Source organism: Rutidosis leptorrhynchoides, unplaced genomic scaffold (assembly GCF_046630445.1).
Source record: "Rutidosis leptorrhynchoides isolate AG116_Rl617_1_P2 unplaced genomic scaffold, CSIRO_AGI_Rlap_v1 contig31, whole genome shotgun sequence".
NCBI lineage: Eukaryota > Viridiplantae > Streptophyta > Magnoliopsida > Asterales > Asteraceae > Rutidosis > Rutidosis leptorrhynchoides.
This window is the reverse complement of record NW_027266552.1, coordinates 105,728-122,461: the sequence shown is the minus strand read 5'-3', so window position 1 is coordinate 122,461 and position 16,734 is coordinate 105,728. Positions and strand designations below refer to the sequence as shown.

Here is a 16,734-nt window from a genome sequence, read left to right as displayed (position 1 = left end):
CTCGAGAAGTTAGTGTCACTTCTATGTTGTGTCAATTTTTAATTCATCCACATGTCTGTTTGTATGATATATTTAACTTAAAATTTATTCACGTCATCACATTTTATACATGGCATGCTCTAATTCATCCACGTCATTAAAAGTGTCAAATATGATCAATCCGACGAGTCATGGGTCGAAAATTTTAACCTGACCTTGACTCGAAACTCGACGGGTCCAGATCGAGATTTGATGGATCAATATTTGACTGGGTCGGGTCAGTGTTTGGCCAGGTTAGATCCGGGCCAGGTCACCCTGACCCTTGACCATGTCTATCCCGGGTCGATTCATACAGCATTATACTATTCCCTCCGTCACTCAATAAAGTTGAGGGTAAATTTCTGTAAATGCATAAATATTAGGGACCAATTCACAATTTAATCCTAAATAAAAAGTAGGAATAATATAACAACAGAAGTTCGTTGGTTCCTTCACATCAAACAGAACCAGCCAGCCACTCTGCCACTGAGTCCTGACTCCTAAGAACTCCAAACCAAAAAGGAGATTTTATTTGAAGAAGAAGAAACCCTTTCTTCTATATCAGTCTCTTTCTCATTTTCTCGCCATTGAAATCAATTCTCAAGTGGGGTATATGTTTCTATATTTGTTTTTATGCCTGCAATATATACGAATAAATGCCGATTCTTCAAGTTGTTCTTTTTGTTTTTTAGGTTTATCAGCTGAAAACACGATGGAATTTAAGGATTTTTGGACGAAGAAGACGTTGGCTGGTCTAGGTTTGGGTCAGTTACTGTCCCTTTTGATTACTTCTACTGGGTTCACTTCTTCTGAGCTCGCCAGGAAAGGTTTGATTTTTAACTTTTGTCTTTTGATTTTGCAACGTTAAAAAGAAAAAAGGTTTGATTTTTATGTATGTATGTGTTAGGAATTAATGTACCAACGTCGCAATCGTTCCTCAATTACGTTCTCTTGATGGTTGTCTATGGAAGCATAATGCTTTATCGGAGAAAAGCTCTTAAGGTTTTCACTAAGACATTTATGTTTGCTCTTGTCATGTTGAGAATGAGAAGCCTATTTGCTCTTGCCTGGTGGCTAATTCAATTTTCGTCATCTGTTATTTTTTGCAGGCTAAATGGTATTACTATATCGTTCTCGGTCTGGTAGATGTAGAGGGGAATTTTCTTGGTGAGTGTGTCATAGTGATTTCGGAAATTTAAATAAGTTGCATTTTGTTTTTGAGCGAAATAAGGGATTCAGGATTGCTTCAACAGTGTCCCGTATTCATGATTGCAATTGCTAGAGAGCAAGTTTAGTTAAGCATATAAAGGGGGGAATTTTTTGGTGAGTGTCTCACAATGATTTCGGAAATTAAGGGTGTATGCGTTTGGTGTTTGCATTTTTTTCTTGAGCAAAATAAAGAATTCAGGGTTGCTAGAACAGTTCTCCGAATTCATGATTGTAATTGCTGGAGGGAACAATTTTAATTAAGCATATAAAGTGAAAGAATAAAGAATGAATGTGGTTCTGCCTTGAGAAAATATAATAAACCATAAAGTGCGCATAGTTTATTTAACAGTGGACTCTGCCTTGTGGAGAATATTATGATATTGGCAAGTCACATTGTAGTTCTTATTATTCCATTTCCACTCAAATATATGTGGAGGATTGAAAACGGTTTACATTCTTCTTTCTTTCTCGTTGTACAGTGGTGAAGGCCTACCAGTATACATCTCTAACAAGTGTCATGTTATTGGATTGTTGGACAATTCCGGCAGTGATACTTCTGACTTGGATTTTCTTACACACAAAATACAGATGGAAAAAGATATCTGGCGTAGCCATTTGTGTTGCTGGTCTTGTTATGGTTGTGTTTTCCGATGTTCATTCAGCTGACCGATCAGGTAAAAAACACAACTACATGTTTGTCATTTGCCATCTTTATAACTTTAGTGAATTCTCCAAGTATAATTTTATTTCCTGAATTTGTTACCTAGTTTCTGATATTTATCCATGTTATATGAATTTGTAGGAGGAAGCAACCCTCGTAAAGGGGATTTGCTTGTTATAGCTGGTGCGACACTTTATGCTATCAGTAATGTCAGCGAGGTTGGGAAATCTACTCTTTGGAATGAATGAATTAATAATATTTGGTTACAAAGTTGTCCAACCATTCCATTCTTTAATCTTATGCAGGAGTATCTGGTGAAGAATGCTGATAGAGTTGAACTCATGGCATTTCTTGGCCTCTTTGGTGCCATTATCAGTGCTATCCAAATGTATCCTTTACATTTTATTTGCTGTATGTGTGTAGATATATAAATTTGTGGTATGGATTTCATTGTTTGTTTCCAAAATTTTGGAATTGCACTTCTTAACAATCAACATAGAAGCGTATTTGAACGCAATGAGCTCAAAGCTATTCATTGGTCGGCTGGAGCTGTAAGTTATTCCCTTCCTCTGTGTCAAAATCAAGTCTCATCTCATGACATCTACTCTAACATTAATACCTTTGTTTGTTCGTGTTCTGTTGTTGCTTCCAGGCAGTGCCCTTTTTGGGATTTGCAGTTGCTATGTTTTTATTTTATTCATGTGTCCCAATCTTGCTCAAGGTATGGATTTGATAAAGCTTCAAACTAGTAGTTCATCTCTTACAATTTTGTTTTTGTACCTAGAGGGTATAATCAACTAGCTCATAGCATTGCTAATCTTTGAAGCAATGAGTGAGGACGATTACCTCCTAACTTGAAGAATGTAGCCGATCTTGATCTTTAATGGAAAACTCCCTTGTTATCATCAAAAAAGAGATTTGACATTATATATTTCGAATTTTCTCATTTCTTGACTCCTTTTTTACAGATTAATGGGTCAACAATGCTTAACCTGTCATTGTTGACTTCAGATATGTGGTCTGTCTTGATTCGCATTTTTGCTTACCAGGAGAAGGTTAGTTTGTCATTAGCAAAGTCGATTAACGCGTAATATGCAATGATTATGTACTAATACCATAGGTCAGTCTGGTTATACTTTTTCAAATGGGTCCTTTTGATACATAACCATGCAACTTTCTCAATTTATGTGGATAAAATGAGAAGTTGCATATTGTTAGTTTTCAATAGTTGAAAACATTGATAGGTATACACACGATAGTTACTTTCAAAAGTATCCGATTGAAAATCGTAACCAAACGCATAGTCATAGTCTTTTAGAGATATGAATGAATCAATAATGATTTTGATATTGGTTGTCGTCTCGTCTCCAGGTTGATTGGATGTACTATGTTGCCTTCGGTGCTGTTGTCATAGGGCTCATTTGTTACTCATGGTATTAAATTCGACTCCCCACAAAATATTGCATTTGGTTTAAACTCATACAACAACCATCCTCAATTACTCCGAGTGGAGTTTTCTATTGATTTGAAATGATGCATGTGTTACTTTATTTTAGGGGAGACAAGGACCAGCCGGAGGGTGGTAAGAAAGCTTCAGATGAGGGGAGTGGAACTCTTGACGAAGAGGCCGGTTCAGGAAACAATAATCGAGGAGCCCTACGCTAGCTGAGGAATTAATTGAGGATATAAATGGGTATATGATGGAACTGTAAAGTAATTATAGTAGAGTAGCAACAAAGATTCGAGGAAACAACTTCTATTATTCTATCAACCGTATGGTATATTGCTTTAGAATCAAATTCCAACTTCTTTTTGTTTTTACACTCTGGGTTCGCTAGTTTTCCTTCAGGAGCATTTTGGTCCTTCTAGTTCCAATTACCTTTAATAAGTCCGAATGTAATAAACGAACTACATCATAATTCATAAGGAGTATTATGAAGAAAGAAATAAACTTTAAGAACAAAAGAGATAAGACGTGTCAAACAATGAGCAAAAGCAACCTTGTTTTCGTCCCACTTAATGACATGAAATTGACAATTACGATAGAATATATCATAAGGTTTTGACTTCGTTTTGTGTTTTGGAGCATTATTCCAAAAAATATTTTTATACTATATTTTAGTAAAATATATGTCTTTGTTTGGATTGCATCTTTCATGACAATAACCTCTTCTTTGACTTATATCGTAAAATAATCTAATGTTTAGGACACGGTACTGTTGCGTAACGGAACTTCAAAAGGTGAACATCATTTACTATTCCCGAGTTTGGGATTCTCGGGATTACTAATGACAATTAATTAATCTTGTCCCGGGAATGGCATTCCTGGGAATGACTTTTTCTTTGTAAAAAAAAATGCTTAATTATGCTTGTCCCGGAAATACCATTTCCGAGAATGACTAATCATGTGATTAGTGAGCTTGTCCCGGATTTCGCATACCCGGGAATAGTAGATTTGTCCACCTCCCCCCTTTTCTCATTATTCCGTTCACGTTTTAAAAAAAACTTATACAATTATAATTTCCCGCTAATGTTTACCCTTTTTAATATATATTGAGATTTTTTATTTTTTATTTTTTATATATTGAGAATTCATCTAGCGTTTATTTAAAAAAAGAAAATAATAATAGTAATTATTTAAGGTTATTTGGGCATTAATAGTGCGTTACGTATCCTGAAAAAAATAGTGCGTTACATGACCGTTTGACTCAAATCTCGCGTTACGTGACCGTTTGACTCAAATCTCTTCTAATAATATTTTTATCTTCGTCCAACATTTTATTATTCTTTCCGTCGAGATATATTTTTTAGTCATTTCATTTAATTTAAAAAGAAAATTCTCATTCATAATTTAAAACGATATGTATTATATTTCTCTAATTATTTTATTTTGAATCTCAATATCGTAAAAATCGAGAATCAATATATTATTCTAAACGAAACTCAAGTCCAACTTGCAATTTTTAAAGCCAGAGTGGATGTATGTATCCAAATCATATCAACATTGAAAATTAAATCAAAAAATAAATAGGCCTAAGGTCATAAATGGCTAGCTCTATCTATCTTCAAGGGTCAAATCAAATCTCAATGAGATATTATTTGGTTTACTTTACTTAGACATAAAATAAACAAATAATACTATTCACATTAAAAGTCTATGTCTAAACATTAAAAAAACATTACACATTAGTTGTCCTAAATAAATCCAAATCAAACCCAACAAAATCTTTAGATACGATCCCACAATATATTTCCTAAATATTTTCTCCCCTTCAATTTCCAATATATATAAACAACCCTTCTTCATTTTCTATATGTTCATCATCAAAATATTATCTTCTCTCATCTAAACCTACTAAAAATCTCATCTTTAATATCAAAACATCATCTTCTACAAATCATAAACATGGGTTTTATTGTTGCAGAGCCACAATTTCATGTCTTGGCTGTAGATGATAGTATAATTGACAGGATGTGGATCGAGAGATTACTCAAAACTTCTTCTTATAAAGGTTAGATTTTTATTTTAATTTTTTATAAATTATTCATGATCTGGTTAATTTAAATCCATTTTGATTCATGTTAATTAAATGGCTTTTTCTTATTTTTGCAGTTACTGCTGTTGATTCTGTGAAAAAGGCCTTGGAATTTCTCGGTTCGATCGAAGATGAACCGATCGGTTCAGTTCAGAAAGTGAATTTGATAATGACAGACTATTCTATGCCAGGAATGACAGGATATGATCTATTGAAGAAGATTAAGGAATCAGAAACATTGAGAGACATTCCGGTAGTGATGATGTCATCAGAGAATATTCCGTCAAGAATTAACAGATGTTTGGAAGAAGGAGCCGAAGAATTCTTCTTGAAACCGGTTCGATTATCAGATGTTAAGAAAGTTAAACCTCATCTGTTAAGAGGCAGAGTTCCGTTAACTAGTAGTGCATTACAAGCTGTATGTTAGCTAAAAAATGAGTCCATTTAAGATGTACAGCATGTAAACAGTCAATTTTGCCCGTTAAATTTAAAATAGAGATTTTTATAGTCAATCACAATAAGGTGCCCAAAAATAAATCATTTTTTCTTAAAAAAAATTGCGATCATATAATCATCATGTGTTTTTTTTTTCAAGTACTGTATGATATGTTGTGGATTCAACCATATTGTTAGCTAAAACATCATATTCCGTCCATAATTAATTATCATTTAAAATAAAAAGACAATTAATTATGAACGAATGGATTATATTTCTTTGATTCTAAACTCACCTTTATAATTAGGTATCGGATTGGATCGAGTCAAGGTAAAATCTTGTTAAGTACCGGTCGTCGATTTTAAACACAGGTCTCTGTCGATCGAGCTGGCCAGCCAATATATACGGTTTGATGGCGAATGGTCCAACACCTACTAACATGATGAATAAAAGTGCAATCGATCTCGATAATATAAAATCTGATCATTATTAATTTTGTTTAATTAATAGGAGTAATATTTTTCGATTTTAATATATCTTTTTAAAAATAATAATTATATATCGATAAATTAATAATTTTTTTGAGATTGATAAATTAATAATTTAACGGTCCGATAATAAATAAAATGAAGGAAAGAAGCGTGTTTGTGTAGCTAGCTGGTAGTATTTATTATATGGAGAGAAAATAAACAAGATACGATAGATCATAAGAGATTTTATTTGCCTGCTATTGTTTGGTTCGTGACAACATAACACTGAGCTGGCGGGACCGTTTGGGATTACAATTTTATTTTATTTTTAAAATCTTTTGGCATTATTCGAATTTTATTTTATCTTATTTTATTTTCTCGGTCTGTGTATTTAAAAAAATAAATAAATAATTAAGTGATAAAAAGGGAAAAAAGAAAAAACGAAACATGACCAGATTTAGAATCAAGGGCCCATTTAGATTTTTATATTGTAAGAGAGGCCTTTCGTTAGCCCGTTTAATTGTAAAAGGCCCTCAACCTATAACGACGTTGAATAATCTGACGTGGCATCCATCCCTGATGTCAACGTCCGTCTACTGTTAACATGACGTCAGTTTGATATAACAAAGATTAAAGGCTAAAATTTGATAAATCTAAAAATACAGGACCAATCTGTACATTATCCTCAAAACACGTTTTATTCTTAAATGGGCTCATGTTAAAGATTCGTGGGCTTCCCCAAATCAAAAGTGGGTTTGAAACCAATTCGGCGGCGATTAACAAATTGGCAGAGCAGCACCACCAGCCACCGATCAATCCACTCTTCGTCTCCGACGATCGAAGCCATTTCCTTCTCCTGGTACTTGATTATGTTCCTTGAATACTTTAATTACATTGATTTTAATTTATTCAATTTCTGCTTTTTTACTTCTCTTCAAGTCGATTCAGATGGATAATTGAGTTTCTGCTTTAGCTTTGATGGGGATAAACTCTGGTTTTATCGTTGAATTGTTCTTTTATCACTGAGTCGAGCTGCAAAATTGATATTTGATTGGTTGCTATTAGTTTTGATGCGTCGCTGGCTTCTTTCAAAAGGTTCTATCAATCTATGTGGTTGTCGGAGGGGATATGATTATCAGCAGAGATTTAGTCTAGTAAATGTAAAACTGAAATGGGTTAAAGATAATGCATTGGATGCTGTAGTCACATCTGAGAAAGACGTTAAAGCTGCTTGTTTTCTGGTTTCTATCATAGCCAGTTCCCCTAATTCGAGTCTCCCTATTTACCGACTCACTCGTCATCGTGGACAATTTGGTTTGCCTCATGATCTAAAACTGTCTACATTCATGAGGAGATATCCTAACATCTTTCACGAGTCATCTGTTCTTGACTCTGGAGGTACTCGTGTTCCTTGCTTTGGATTGACTTCGAAGCCATGAATGTACAACAAGAACAAAACTTTATCGTCCGGGAAAATAAGAGCGATCTTATTGACAGACTCCGGAAATTGCTCATGCTGACTAGAGATAGAATCCTTCCTTTACAAACTATCCAACAGTTGAAATGGGATTTGGGATTGCCGTATGACTACTGCCATTCCCTCATTTCGCAGGAAGACGGTGTATTCTGTTTTGTCCGCCTCCCTGATTGTCGTGATGGGCTCAAACTAATGGTTTGGGACGATCGCCTAGCCGTCTCCAAATTGCAGCAAAACGAAGAAAAAAGGAAGAGCGGCTGTTTGTCTTTTCCTATTGGATTCACAAGGGGTTATGGGTTGAAGAGGAAGTGTACGGAGTGGTTATCCGAATGGCAGAAGCTCCCTTACACGTCGCCGTATGAAGTTCCCGATCATTTGGATCGGCGTACAGATGTGTCTGAGAAAAGAATCGTTGGGGTCTTCCATGAGCTTCTTCATTTAACCATACACAAGAAAACCGAGCGTAAAAATGTGAGCAATCTTCGTAAACCTCTTTCTCTACCTCAAAAGTTCACAAAGGTGTTCGAGCGCCATCCTGGCATATTTTACATCTCTAAGAAATGCGACACGCAGACGGTAATGCTAAGGGAAGCTTATAATCATCAGATACTCTTGGAGAAGCATCCACTTGTTCATCTCAGGGAAAAATTTGCAAACATGATGAGACTAGGTTTTCTAGATAGGAGTAGAGGTTATACAGCCAAACAACGTCAACATTTACCGATCAATTATCTAACAAGGATGAAAAAATTAGCAGCAGCAATGGCTATTCTTCTGGAGGAGAGTTGGATTATGATATACTTTCACAATATGAATCAGATGATGATGACCTTATTCATGATTCTTCCTAATGAAAACAAAAATGAGTTGCAACATATGTTTTTTTGATCCTTGGCATATTTATTACTCCATCTATCTCAAAATATAGACGACATTTTGCAATTTAGGTTCGTCTATTGAGACGGAGGTAGTATGTATGTTTATGTACATTTATCAAATGTATTCTCACATTTTTCTTCCTGGTAAAATTCAAGGAATTTGATCAGATTGTTTCGTCACTTTGTTATTATATTCCAGCAGATATTTCACCATCTTGTGCACAAAAATTATCTTAAATTTCTAAACAACAATCAATTTTACCATATGATCTTATGATTATTGAAAGTGACTATCCAAAAATAATTTGCAAAAGAAATTATCAAGAAAAGTCGAACTTGACAAGAATTACATGTAAATAAAAGTAGAGGACAGTATTGAAATAATTTACTCTCCCATCAAAAATTTCACACAAATTAATAAAATATATTTTTTAATTTATTTTTTAATATAATTATAATTATATAGATTAAAAAATTTTCATGATAAATATATAGGTGAAGATGATAAAATTTATGATGAAAAATACATAAAAAACATGAAGATAAAAATAATAAAAATAATGAAATATAATGGAAAAATATAATTAATTTTTTTAAATAAGGAAAAAGCTGTAAACCTTTTTATCGTTGTTTTTAATTTATCCAAAACATCTCCTCCTCCTCTGCAACTAATGAAGCCATCTACAACAACAACAATGGCGGTCGCCGCCGCATCCTCCTCCTGTTATTATCTACAAGAAGACTACTACTACGTTTCCTTCCAATTCTTCATCACCATCAACACTCCTTTGTGTCCTTTTCTTTTCCATTTCATCATCGTCGCCGCTCAATTTCCATGTCGTCTTCTTCTATCCCGCCGCCGCCACCTCCTCCCCTGTCTCCCAATGACCTCGATATGGACGTCCCCTCTGGGTTCTGAGAAGATTCCCAAGAGGGGTTCTAAAGTGCTTCTCAAAGGAATGAGATACCCTGAGCTCCAAGTTAAAAGTTTGCTCCTTTATTATGATTGGATTTTGTTAAAGTTGAGATATTAATTAATTCAACATACAGAAATGGGTTCAATCTTATGGGTTCAGGCCAGGTCAGGCAATGATGTTGTGGAAAGCACTATATGGAGATGCTTCCTGGGCACATTCTGTTGATGAACTACAAGGTATATACTCCCTCCTTCGGTCTGCTAATAAATGCCTTTTTAGCTTCTCTAGATACATTTAAGATTGAGATGTATATATTCACTAATATCGACTAAATACATCTCCTTTTGAATGTATGAAAGAAAAGCTAAAAAAAACATGTATTAGTAGACAGAGGGAATATATATTCTTCGTTTGGCGGGAAACATCTATGTGTGTTGTGTGAATGGAATTTTGATTTTTAGGTTTGAACAAAGACTTGAAGAAAATGCTGAGTAAGCATGCCGAGTTCACGGCATTATCTTTGAAAGATATGATCACTGCTTCTGATGGAACTAGAAAGGTAGTAAAAATAAATTGGAGTACTTATTATCAATGATCACGATTAAACTAGTAAATATCTTACTGTATATATGTATGAGCTAAAGACTTGATTTTGAACCAGGGAGGTTACAGATCTTGTTCACATTGGATGATGGGCTCGTCATAGAAACTGTCATCATTCCTTGCAATCGAGGAAGAACCACAGTTTGTGTTTCAAGCCAAGTGGGTTGTGCCATGAATTGTCAGTTCTGCTTTACCGGCAGGTAAGCCTTCCCTATCACTTATTTTTACCATTATGGTCTTACATTACATAACTCGTATTTGGATTGTCAATTTCATTCTCAGGATGGGCTTGAGGAGGCATCTGACAGCTGCTGAGATAGTAAAGCAGGCCGTATTTGCACGCCGTTTGCTCTCAAGTGAAGTCGGATCGATTACAAATGTTGTATTCATGGTAGGTTACAATCCTCAATATCATTTTTATCTTTTGAAGGCATAGATTTTACAACAACAGCTCAAGATTGGCATCATTATTTTAATAGGGAATGGGAGAACCACTTCACAATGTCGAAAATGTCATTAAAGCTGCTGATATTATGGTGCATGACCAAGGCCTACATTTCAGTCCACCTAAGGTCGCTGTTTCAACAAGTGGACTTGTCCCTCAACTGAAATGTTTCCTCCACGAGTCCAACTGTGCTTTAGCTGTCAGTTTGAATGCTACAACCGATGAGGTATTTTTAGTCATCATTCATGTTTTTCTTTTTGTACCTTGAAAGAGACGTAGAACATGATTAATTGGTATCCATTTTGCAAAATGAACAACAATGCAGTTCAGAAATTGGATTATGCCCATTAACTGCAAGTATAAACTTGGCTTGCTTCTTGAGACTCTCAGGGGAGGAGCTTCGCTCTAAACATAACTACAAAGTTCTATTTGAATATGTAATGCTTGAAGGAGTTAACGACAGGTTAGATAAATCTTTATCTTTCCCTTGAATATAATTTCACATGAAATAGTCTTTTGGAATTGTCTCGTCCATTCATTCGATATTTCTTTACTCGTGATTTGGAAATCGCTCCATGAATATTATTTTTTCTGTTGTTTGCAGCTTCGAAGATGCAAAGAGGCTAATCGACCTTGTCCAGGGGATTCCTTGCAAGATCAATCTCATCTCATTCAATCCTCACAGTGGGTGCCACTTCAAACCGACTAGGGAAGAGAAGATGATTGAGTTTCGGAACATTTTGGCAGAAGGCGGTTGCACAGTTTTCTTGCGACTCAGTAGAGGCGACGATCAGATGGCTGCTTGTGGTCAACTAGGGAAGTCTGGCACAATCCCAATTCTTTGCTCCGTGTTCCAGAGCAATTCAAAACGGCTTTAAAAGATCAATTATTTAGCATTTCCTATTCCGACAATCATACAAGTTAAGAAGCGCGAATCTTGTTAGAACGATCGGAGTTTTTTTGATAAACAGACAGATCACATCTGCTTTTAGAAGAATAAAAAAGACTTCTTTCGTGTCCTTTTTACTGTATGTGATTCAAGAGCTCAAATAGATTAATGGAGGCAATCTCTTGCAAAAAAAATATACTCGATGTATGTATCAATGAAATTTTCTTGGTATACACTAAGTAGCAGAAAACTCTTTAAACTCCAATAAAACCTAAAATGCTTTTTTTTCATGTTGAACTACAATTGGCATATACCAAAGCTATTCTCGACCCTTTACACTTACCCAACTTTGCCAATAACTTGAACAAAATCATCTTGATGAGCTAAGAATTTGCATCAAAATGTGATCTATACATTTGATGGCGCTTGATATTGTTAATCGCAAATTTGCACAGATTTTGGCGATGAAGAGGATTCTGAATTACATGCAATTGCCGTTTCAAATTCCTTTTTGAGTATTTTCCTGATTTTTCACCCTCAAACTGGACGCTTCTTCTGATCTGAACCACTGCTTGCCAAACTGATAAAGGAAAACATAAGATTAGGGGGGGAGAGAGAGAGAGAGTGAGGCATGTATAATACTAAATGATGACATGGGAGCAAAACCGGTACATACCATTGCCAAATTCTTATTCTTTAGCCTTTCAGGTGCCTCTTCAATGAAGCGCTCCATGAAGTATAAAACAAAGAGACCACAATCATAGTCGTTCTTTTGTTGGGGTACCTGAAAGAAAATGAGGAATTGATTGCAAGCTAAACCGCAGATAAAGGGTATAAAAGTGATAGTGTAATAATGATATATAAAACAATACATAAAATGATCATATGCCATATTTGCTAGGCGGAGAAATAAAGCAGACCTTGCCGTTATGAAGATACTATCATTTCCCATTAAATTACAATGTCATAAATGTATGCTTTCAGTATATTCAATAATCATAAAACACGTTAAATAATAAAAACAAACATGCAATGACAAGCTCATGATATTAATGAGGTTACCATGATTTTTTTCTCTTCAATTCTACGTGGAAAGTTTCTCCATACTTTGTCTGAGAATGGAAGATCCAAAGGAATGCCTGCTTGCTTCAGATGGTCCCATTCATTCCTCAGAAAGCTACAAGGAACAATTTGCATTACTTGCAGCGTCAATATAATACTCCCTCGTCCCAAATTATATGCATCAAACGCGTGCTAATACTTATTAAGGTTATGTTGGTCGAATTACTACTTTTTATCTTTGTTTCCTTGATTTATGTGAAATCCAAAAAAAATTGCATCTAATTTGGAACGGAACCGAGGGAGAATATGTTAAGAAGCATTTTAATTTATTATATCAACAACGTCAAATTAATTAAATATGAGGGAAGAAGTAAAGCATATTAATTAAATATGCCAAACTAAATAAAGATTGTTTACAAAAATTAGTCAATCACTTTTACGTTTCCCAGAATATTGAAGACATGCTACATATTGTGTCTAGATATGAACAACCCAACACCACAACACGTTTGCATTAAATTGCATTATCTGTTCAGCCTTGCCGTCAGCCATCCATAATTTCTCAAGATCACAGTATTAATTACGAAAAAGAGTAACACAAACTTGAGTAATTTCTCAAGATCAGAAGAATTAGTCTCTAGGAAGGAATTTTCATCAAACCTTTTGATGTCTTTGAAGATCGATCTGCTGCAGTGAAATCCCAATGAATCCAAATGAAGAATGATTGGTCCATCTTCTTCTTCCTTGTCTCGGACACAGATAATCACCAAGCTCCAATGAAGACTGAAAAAATCAAACACCATAAATCACTTGAGAGAAGCATTGTGAATTTTCATTGAGACTAATGCATTCAACAAGACGCATAAACATACGCATCATGGATAGGGATAAGTACATAGGCCTTCTGAAATAAGTCAACACCCTTCCACCACCTCCTGAACTTATCAAAAATACCATCCTTGTCATTACCCTACAAATCAAGAACAGCGAGGAATAAGAATTGGTGAACCATAGGAAAAAAACATCAACATACTACGCACGGGATCAAGAGATGGACAAAATAACAACATTACACATTTTTGATAATAAAATAAAATTAATGAAGCACGGTACTAAAACTGTTTTTAGACATGAAAATATGCCTATAATCAGAACTACCACGCAATAAGAAACGCATCTCTGTACTTTTTTTCTTTTTGTTCTCATAAGAGGGATTGAGAGTGATACTTGGACAACAGTGACAAAATATTAATCCATGCCACCTGTCTATCTTGGTTTACACATTGACGGTCCTAGTGTACAATTTCACACACATTTAAACTGCTTCATCAGTAAATAAGAGTAGTAACTTGACTAATTCACATATGTAGTCCAATTGATCAACTTTTACATGTGCTATTTGAAAGGTTTTGCAGAAACAACACTGACAGGAACTCAATTATTTGAGGCAGAAGTAACCGCAAGTCATTATCACCTTATATGCTACAGCCTCTTTGAGCTTCTTGTAAAAATAAGTATTGAAGACATGATAGTTGCATCGAGCCCTATCATTCGGAGTCACCTGTCGTATATACCTGGAAAATTATATCAGCTTACAGTTATTAGAACATTGAACCTCAGCACAGAGGCCCAAGACCAAAATCCAGAACAATCACTTGAAAAAATAACACAGGACAACGGGAAAGTGGGGACTTGCAAAGCAGGTTACAGTGTGTGGTATAAGGATATATCTTAACCAAGCCCAACATTTGTTATATTCTCTTCATAAAGTGCCATTTAGCACAGTAGAATATTCATTATTTTCCATTCAAACTAACAGACATCAGGTTTGTGGAATTGAGGCTTGTTTATTAGACCTCCAATTCCAAAGTTGATCCAGATTAAATTAAATAACCAAAATCCAGATAATTTTCTTTAATCCAAACAACTTCATGTTACCCACAAAATGCTCATTCCACATTTGGTAAGGTATGAGAAATATGGGATAAAGTTAGATTGAATCACTTCTACCCAGATGCTACCTGATGTAAAAGTTCATAACAGGGGAACTCAAATAGGCTTCTGGAGCAAGGCAGTCCATGTCCTCATAAGCAATCTCAACAGACTCTGGATCATCCCTGGGTTAATAAACAAGTCATGTTTACTAAAGATACTTTCCAGTTAATTCAATCTCAACATGTATCATCATTAAGAAAGGTGTTTAACATACCTAGAAGGGTAGTAGATCTTGACCTCCTTCTCGACACTGAAAGTATTGCAGCAATAAAACTACAGGTGTCAGCAGTTACATACTCATAATATAGTAAGATAATAAACAACTAGCATGAGAAAGTTGATAACCATTCAGGCTCCGCAATTCCATTTCGCTGCTCTGCTGGATCTTTCAAATCTTGCAGCTGCTCGGGCTCATCATCTTCGTCAATTTCAACAACAGTCTTTGTCTGTTTGAAAACAAACGGTGAATATGTTAGTCACAAAACAAAGATCACAACCAACCAGGGATAAAAGTATAAAAAGGTGTTTATGCTGAGGCATCAAATACTACAATATGCAATGCATTAATATGGATAAACATGATGAAGCTTTACTGAGCAAAGCATGCTTTCAGAGCATCTAAAAGCTAAATACACTAGTACCACGACATCACAGACGTAAATAAGAGTCCACTGAACATGAAAATTATTGGGGGTTATTTCAAGTTTCAAATATGCCACGACCTGTTCCAATCATTCAGTGGCATTCTTCTATATTTTTCTTCAGTGCAGAAGACCTAAACGTACATTTGACCAATTTTGACCAACTGAATAATATACCTTTTTACGCCTTAAACGACTGATGGGTTGAACTTGAGAGTCATCCATGAACCTGACACATATGGAAATGATGAAATCATGAAGGGAAAAGATGAAAGACACAACATAATGAAAGGAGGAGGGAAAATACCCTAATTCTCAGCAACATACCTAAACGAATTCAGACGTGTGTCACGTTGAGAACAAATAGAGGGAACCTTGCCTTTGTAACCACCAGTTGATAAGACATTTTCTTCGCCATTACTACAACGACCACTAGGAATCTGAAACGGGTCCTGCCTTGAAGATGGCCGACCATTTTGTCTTTCCTTTTGAGCTAACTCTCGAACACAATCATTCAACGTTGACACTTCTTTTTCTTTATCAGATGCTTTCTCTCGTTCACAGTTGGTCTGTTTTCAAGAAAAGTTAAACAATGATCAGCAAGTACAAAAAACCAACAAAAAAGCGAGAAAGGCACGTTTTTTCAAAAGAGTCTCACAACTCAAGCACCATACATCTTCTAGAATCTTTTTCTGAAAAATTTCTCAAAGGTTGGTTGTACAGTCTGTTGTCTCAAAGTATCTACAAAATAGACGAAAGACAAAAGTCAGCACCAGTCATATATATCACAATCATCACTGCCCAGCCTCTTATTTTGATCACTTTATTAGTATAAACTAACTATATGGGGTTATCAGTAACACTTGAATCTATCTATAAATGCTGCAATCTAATCTAAAAGTCCCCTGAGAACTGAGAACTCATACCTGAGATAATGACAGGTTGAGAGGGATTTTGCCCAAATTGAGTTTTCTGCATTCACGCTCTGTCTCCATTAGCTTGAGTCTATCACGAATTTTTTTACCCTTGTCAGGCAATCTCGGCCCCATAGTCTTAATCATATCGTGATTCCTCCGTATGGTTTCTTCGAGAACTTGATCAGAAAATTTGTGGAAGGACGAAGAAGAATCCCATGGACGATCCTTCCTCCTTAAGTATGACGACAATCTCCAGTGGTGGGTCGTCGTCAATCAGGTTGTCAAAATCTAGGGTTAGTGGCCTCTTTTTAGGATTTTGTTCTGCTTCCACCACTTCCATACACAAACAAAACAAAACAATTTTCTCTGAAAATGTAAAATCAAATTAGAAAAGGAGGACGAAAGCTCAGTAGTGCGTGCATACTTGGTATTGTGTAAGCTCTTGGTCAATTCTTTTTTTGGGGTAAAATGAAAATCATGTTTGTCCGTTTTAATATGTTTTTTTATAAAGAAGAAATAAAAATTTTGTTTTCTATGATTTTATTTTTGAGATTCATTTTTTTTAATCGAATTGTTTTCA

General features: G+C 35.2%; 4 protein-coding genes and 1 pseudogene across 4 annotated transcripts; 4 read left to right on the top strand and 1 right to left on the bottom strand.

Annotated features, from left to right (window-relative positions):
- Positions 1 to 730: 730 nt before the first annotated feature.
- Positions 731 to 3,553, top strand: LOC139882808 (uncharacterized). Its single transcript, XM_071867075.1, has 11 exons — positions 731 to 845; positions 926 to 1,020; positions 1,128 to 1,185; positions 1,707 to 1,901; positions 2,030 to 2,106; positions 2,194 to 2,276; positions 2,388 to 2,439; positions 2,541 to 2,609; positions 2,857 to 2,943; positions 3,260 to 3,321; positions 3,445 to 3,553. Exons 1-11 carry the CDS (start codon positions 731 to 733, stop codon positions 3,551 to 3,553), a joined length of 1,002 nt encoding a protein of 333 aa, XP_071723176.1.
- Positions 3,554 to 5,294: 1,741 nt separating this feature from the next.
- LOC139882807 (two-component response regulator ORR3-like) lies at positions 5,295 to 7,210 on the top strand. The gene is made up of 3 exons (XM_071867074.1): positions 5,295 to 5,400; positions 5,502 to 5,842; positions 7,055 to 7,210. The coding sequence occupies exons 1-3, from the start codon at positions 5,295 to 5,297 to the stop codon at positions 7,208 to 7,210; spliced, it is 603 nt and encodes a 200-aa protein (XP_071723175.1).
- A 190-nt stretch (positions 7,211 to 7,400) lies between these two features.
- LOC139882806 (protein WHAT'S THIS FACTOR 9, mitochondrial-like) lies at positions 7,401 to 8,658 on the top strand (annotated as a pseudogene).
- A 722-nt stretch (positions 8,659 to 9,380) lies between these two features.
- LOC139882805 (uncharacterized) lies at positions 9,381 to 11,575 on the top strand. The gene is given in 10 exon segments (XM_071867073.1): positions 9,381 to 9,665; positions 9,736 to 9,838; positions 10,064 to 10,161; positions 10,275 to 10,405; positions 10,488 to 10,596; positions 10,685 to 10,876; positions 10,976 to 11,041; positions 11,043 to 11,113; positions 11,255 to 11,484; positions 11,487 to 11,575. Coding segments are annotated over 10 exon segments (1,374 nt in total).
- A 399-nt stretch (positions 11,576 to 11,974) lies between these two features.
- Positions 11,975 to 16,494, bottom strand: LOC139882804 (ubiquitin-like-specific protease 1D). The gene is given in 14 exon segments (XM_071867072.1): positions 11,975 to 12,070; positions 12,072 to 12,119; positions 12,216 to 12,323; positions 12,602 to 12,716; positions 13,262 to 13,384; positions 13,474 to 13,571; positions 14,076 to 14,175; positions 14,623 to 14,718; positions 14,811 to 14,846; positions 14,942 to 15,042; positions 15,415 to 15,466; positions 15,565 to 15,806; positions 16,164 to 16,367; positions 16,369 to 16,494. Coding segments are annotated over 14 exon segments (1,545 nt in total).
- Positions 16,495 to 16,734: the final 240 nt, after the last annotated feature.